Source organism: Thamnophis elegans, chromosome 13 (assembly GCF_009769535.1).
Source record: "Thamnophis elegans isolate rThaEle1 chromosome 13, rThaEle1.pri, whole genome shotgun sequence".
In the NCBI taxonomy this organism is placed as follows: domain Eukaryota; kingdom Metazoa; phylum Chordata; class Lepidosauria; order Squamata; family Colubridae; genus Thamnophis; species Thamnophis elegans.
In genome coordinates, this window is record NC_045553.1 from 48,097,821 (window position 1) to 48,103,300 (window position 5,480).

At 37.7% G+C, this 5,480-nt stretch overlaps 1 protein-coding gene across 1 annotated transcript; it reads left to right on the forward strand.

The window, feature by feature from the left end:
* Positions 1-526: 526 nt before the first annotated feature.
* TEX12 (testis expressed 12) lies at positions 527-3,869 on the forward strand. Its single transcript, XM_032228987.1, has 4 exons — positions 527-665; positions 828-936; positions 1,018-1,069; positions 1,673-3,869. Exons 1-4 carry the CDS (start codon positions 606-608, stop codon positions 1,710-1,712), a joined length of 261 nt encoding a protein of 86 aa, XP_032084878.1. The 5' UTR covers positions 527-605; the 3' UTR covers positions 1,713-3,869.
* Positions 3,870-5,480: the final 1,611 nt, after the last annotated feature.

Consider the following 5,480-nt stretch of genomic DNA (forward strand, 5'->3'; position numbering starts at 1 on the left):
TGATCTAGAGGCCCACCCTCTGCCATGCACTTGGCTGCCAGTCTTACACAATCTTGCCTTGTGGTTGCTTCTGCAAACCACCATTCCTGGCATTACATTAGGTCTGGGTGGAAGCCCTGCTCTGCATTTCTTGAAGGTGGGTGGGTGGGAGATGCTGCCTAGCTTCCCTTTGCTAGAGGATGGTAAACCTGCAAAGTGGGTCTGTGGTGTGACCCTAAACCTGATGAGAATAAATCACCTCTGGTGGAATTTGACAACAATGCCATTAATGCTGCATTATCTAGAGAACACAGATTCCTGACCACAAATTAGGATTTCTCATTTAGGTTGCATAAAGTAGTGGCAAAATCAAGTTTTAACAGGCTGTCCTTAGATGCAAGATATTGTGTCATTTTTTCTGAGGTGTGTGTTTATGTGTGTTCGACTGCATCAGGAGAGCCTGGTAATCTTAGGATACGCTTCACACTTGGTTTTGTGTACACACACACACACACACACACACACACACACACAAAAACTAAGTGTGAAGCGTCTCCTAAGATTGTTATCAGATATTCCAGAGATTTCCCACAAATAATGGCCTTGTATTTTTCAATTAGGTAACAATGGCAACTACCCTGGAAAAGTCAGATGAATACAAAAATAAGCGTAAAAAGGAAGCAAAGGTGAGGAATTCAAAATAGCATTATCATTGTTTAATTGCAGTAATTTCCTTTTCACTTGTGTTCTGGTATTTACAATCCTGTAAGTCAGGGATACAAAGGTATGGCATGGGGGAAATCCATGGATGTTATCTTTTTTTAACTGTCCCTTTTTTACTTTTATAGAATGAAACTTCCGGAACTGCACAATTGAGTTTTTTTGAAAAAAATGATCCAACTCCTGAAAGCTCCCAGAAATTTCATAAAAGTGATGTTTTGGAAACCATTTTAAAGGGTATTGTTTTGGAAAGAATATACACCATTCTTGCTTACATTTACACCCAAATTTTAATTAAATAAATATTTGTATTAACAGATACAGGCAAAGAAATCAACACTCTATTATCGAAGTATGCACAAATTTTGAGGCAAGTGAATTATTTTACTTTTGACATTTTAAACTTTATTTCTGAACACATATTCAGCTGTTGATGTAACTGATATTTCCAAAATTGTGTTTTAGTCCTTTTTATTTACTAAACAAAAATAAACCAACTGTTTGTACATTGTAGCAAAATGCTTTCAGCTGGAAAAACAGATTTAAAATATATAGCGAGATCCAAAGTTATTTAGTGTCTGTCTTCTGAAGCAACTTGTACTCTTAACTGTGTACATTGCATTGGTAAAAATTGGTTAAGTTGTTTTGCTGCCTTGTCTCTGTCAGCAGTGTGTGTTTGGGGGAATACTGTCTTGTTAACTCTCAGTGTATCTTTCATATCGGGCAATTTGGTAGACCGTGTAGGGAGCTCCAGGAGGTGTAGGGAGCTCCAGATAACAGAGATATGCCATTAGTTCAGTATCTTCTAACTAAAGAACTATATTTATAAGTGAGGAAATATTCTCCCGCAATATCTATTTAATGACTTACCTTCATTGTTTTAAAATGCTTAACAATTGAAAACATTGATACAAATTTTAGTTTTCTATGTAGCAGCTTAAATCACAGGTGTTTTTTCTTTTTATGAATAAAGTGAGAGAGCAGCAATGGATGCTTCATATGTAGAGGATTGAAGGAATCCTGAAAGAAGCTTGCTCTATAGAACATCACTTGAAGTTGAAAAGAGAGAATCTAAGGCACAGTTTTGCAGCAATTGCAGGCCCTCTACAAAATGAAGAGGGTGTATCTGGCAAATGATTTAAGGCATGCATTTACTTGTTCTATTGTATTGGGGGGGGGGGGGTGCTTTTAACTTCAATGACATTATACTTCCTTTTTTATTGATTTGGAAAGTAGTTCACAATTTCAAAACAGCATAACTTAAAAGGAGCCTCAGTAGTTATAATTCAATTATAAATAAGATGCTGGTTTAGAACAGTTATGTAGGACGTTTTCTATGGAAAGGCCTATTAACCTTTCTTTGAATGACAGAATGGAGAAAAATCTGGTGGGCTTCATCTAAAGTATGTCATTTCCAGTGACGAAAATAATGACTTATTGACTTATTTTGACAGATACTACATTACACTCATTGGAATTTCATTTCCATAGGAAAAAGTTATGTCGCTGAGTCACAGTGAAATCTTGGCATATAACCCTTTAATTTTGGCTGGGTTGTATACGTTATATTTTGATAAATATATATAAGACTAAAAACTTGTTTTCACTAAATAGTTTTAGAAAATGATGTTTTTCTTTCCTTTATTTTATTTTGTCCCTTTGGAAAAAGAATTCTATTTTATAATGTTGGTGACTTAAAATGAAAATAAAATAGAAAGGAAGAACATTGTAATAATGTTCTTATTTTGCTTGTGCATTATAGACCTTGTCCCAAAATAAAATCATGCTTTGATGTTAATCTTATGGGATAATTACTATATACATATGTATAGGTATTATGATTAAACTGTTCATTATATTTCCACATCCAACATGGTTCCCTTATTTTTCATTGCTTTTGAACATCTAACTGCTACTTTTCTTTCCATAATCTGTTTCATGTGTTAGTGGGTTAGGGCTGAACATTATTTAAGCCTCAACCTGCAATATCTGATCAGAATAATTTAATAATTCCTCCCATCCTATTGTTAAAGGAAAGTATCCCTAATAGATCAGAAACAGCTTTCAATTTGTCTGGTCAGTTTCATGACCAAGCTTAAATCAGTTTCACATTGAATACTTTTGTTGTCGTGTCTGGTGCATTGGTCAGAAAATGAATATTTTAATTACTGTCCTATTTGTGAATGGTCACTAATCACATTAGTGGCTGAGAGATGACTGTAGTTCACACTTGAAATATCAGGTGAGAAATTCCCTCAGTTTCTTTTGAACAATAATCCAAGTCTCGGCTTTTGTGCACCCAGACATGGATCAAAACAAACAGAAGGTTTAATTAAACACGTCTTGCAAAGTATTGTTTAGATTTGCCTCATCTTTATCCAAACACACACTGTTCATACTTTTGCTTGTAGGGAAATGGTTAAGTTTGAAGAAGTTGGGCTATTTTTAGGATTGTACCAGAATAATTGAAGGCATCATTTCTTTGGACCTGCAGCAAAATAGGAATAATACAAAATCATGGAATATAATTGATGTGTTCCCAGGACATAGATCTTCACCCTAGAGCCTGTGCATAAAGACGACTATGGCTGAAACAGATTTAATTACTAGTATTTAGCAGCTGCAGCAGACAAAGCTGCTGAAGACAGAGCCCGTAGCATGTGATGCTTTTAACTTAGTAAAATGTATGTTGCCTTGAACTTCTGAAGAAAAGGCAGATCTAGCAGCACAACTTTTGCCCTTAGTTTATTAGCGTCTCTGCTGTGGCAATACTGAGGTTTGGCTGTAATAAACATGGAGAGGAACAGTGAATATTTAGGAAACGTTTAGGCAGAATAAAAAGAAATGAAGAATTGTGGGCAAGTAGTTACTTCCTGTGGAGTCTTAGTTTTTCTAAATTGATAGAAAAGTTGTAGGCAAAAGAGAGATGGAAACTGCAACCTTGTAGACCTCAAAGCAACATCTTCCTCCTCCAGGCATTGTTTTTTTACACGCTTGGCTTGCCTGGAGGAATGTGTTACCCACTTCAGAAGCAAACGACTGTAAGAAGGGTTTTGATTTCCCTGGCAGGAAAGACAGAAGTTTACGATAGTAGACAAAAATACACAGCAGGTGGCTGGCATTTTTCAGGAACTCTCGCCCACCAACTGAACTGGTTTCCCTGTGGTTTTGTTCAAAAAGAACATCAAAGTGCCATCTAGGTGACCCTGGACACACCCAGCCTGAATGGTTAATAATTTCCTGTGATATATTCATTCAATAGATCAATGATGAACTATGAAACAAACAGAGACGATGTCTTAATTATGTGAGGTCTTGCAATTTAGGTCTAGTTTATCAGAAGGAATTTTAGAAAAATGGAGTTAAAGTCTGTAATACATACAATTAGAAGTTCTCCGGTATCTGTCTGCCCGTGTTGGAATCAGGTATAAATCAATCGTTGAGCTGAGGGTGGACGTATACCTTCGTTCTGCAAAAAGGCAGAAAAAAAATCTCTGGCACGGAGAATTCACTGAGTTATAGGGCGGCTCACACCTTCCACACTCCAGATTTATTTTCTGGGGGAGGTTGAATGGAGCACTTCCCAAACTCAGCTTCTCACCTCTCACCTTCTATGCCTGAAGGAGAGGTAATCAAACTGTCAAACAGCTGATGGATGCTGTTAGACAGCTTAACGCAGCCATGGGTCCGGAGCTGCTAAAACGAACAGCTCCCACAGACAACGCCAATCAGAAGCCCAAGAAGTCCCTTTTTTCAATGCTGTTGTAATTCCGAACAGTCACTAAATGAACTGTTGTAAGTGGAGGACAACCTGTACTGCCATCCAGAAATGACAGAGGAGGCAACACTTGGCAGGCATTGGGAATTATCACCCACAGTTTGGAGAACGTATCCCTTTTAGGGGTTCAGAGCTGCTCCCTAGGGTGACCCAACAGTTTCCTCACCTTTCTTTCTAAGAGTCAGTTGCATCAGACCGTAGAGGAAGGAGGGGGCAGAACTATTAATGAGGGTTCATCAGGGGTTTGGCTGAAACAGAGAGAGCTCTGAAGTAGTCATAAAACAGGGCTCTTGTTGGGCCAGGACAGGTTGTAGCCCTGTGTACTGACTTAACCTATTTCAATGTGTGAGAGCTTTAGCTATTATTATTATTATCATTATTATTTTTAATGGGAGAAGGGATATTTTATCATGGTAGTGATCCAAAAAGCAGTATTGAACAATGCTGGTTTAATTTTTAATTTGATTGTCAGCCTTGGCAGAGACTTACCATTTGAACTCCTTGTGTATATTTGGATCTCCAAACCAAATATTTCTAAAAATTGTTGCATTTTCTTCTAAAGGCTGAAAGCTTACTCTGTTTTTATGATATTGGCACTTTGTGTGGCAATAGTGGGCAGACAGAATTCCACTCCCAAAAATTTCGGCTTGCCTGGAGGAATGGTTGCCCACTTCAGAAGCAAACAACTGTAAGAAGGGTTTTGATTTCCCTGGGAGGAAAGACAGAAGTTTACGATAGTAGACAAAAATACACAGCAGGTGGCTGGCGTTTTTCAAGAACTCTGCCCACCAACTGAACTGGTTTCCCTGTGGTTTTGTTTAAAAAGGGCATCAAAGTGCCATCTAGGTGACCCTGGACACACCCAGCCTGCATGGTTAATAATTGCCTGTATATTCATTCAATAGATCAATGATGAACTATGAAGCAAACAGAGACGATGTCTTAATCATGTGAGGTCTTGCAATTTAGGTCTGGTACTGTATAATTCTGTTTCTCCTCCCCC

Excerpts from the sequence above, each read along its gene's own strand:
- TEX12 (XM_032228987.1), top strand. The coding sequence starts at position 606 with ATGGCAACTACCCTGGAAAAGTCAGATGAATACAAAAATAAGCGTAAA. Across the intron at positions 666-827 it reads AGCGTAAAAAGGAAGCAAAG|AATGAAACTTCCGGAACTGC; the intron begins GTGAGGAATTCA and ends TTACTTTTATAG. Across the intron at positions 1,070-1,672 it reads AAGTATGCACAAATTTTGAG|TGAGAGAGCAGCAATGGATG; the intron begins GCAAGTGAATTA and ends TTATGAATAAAG.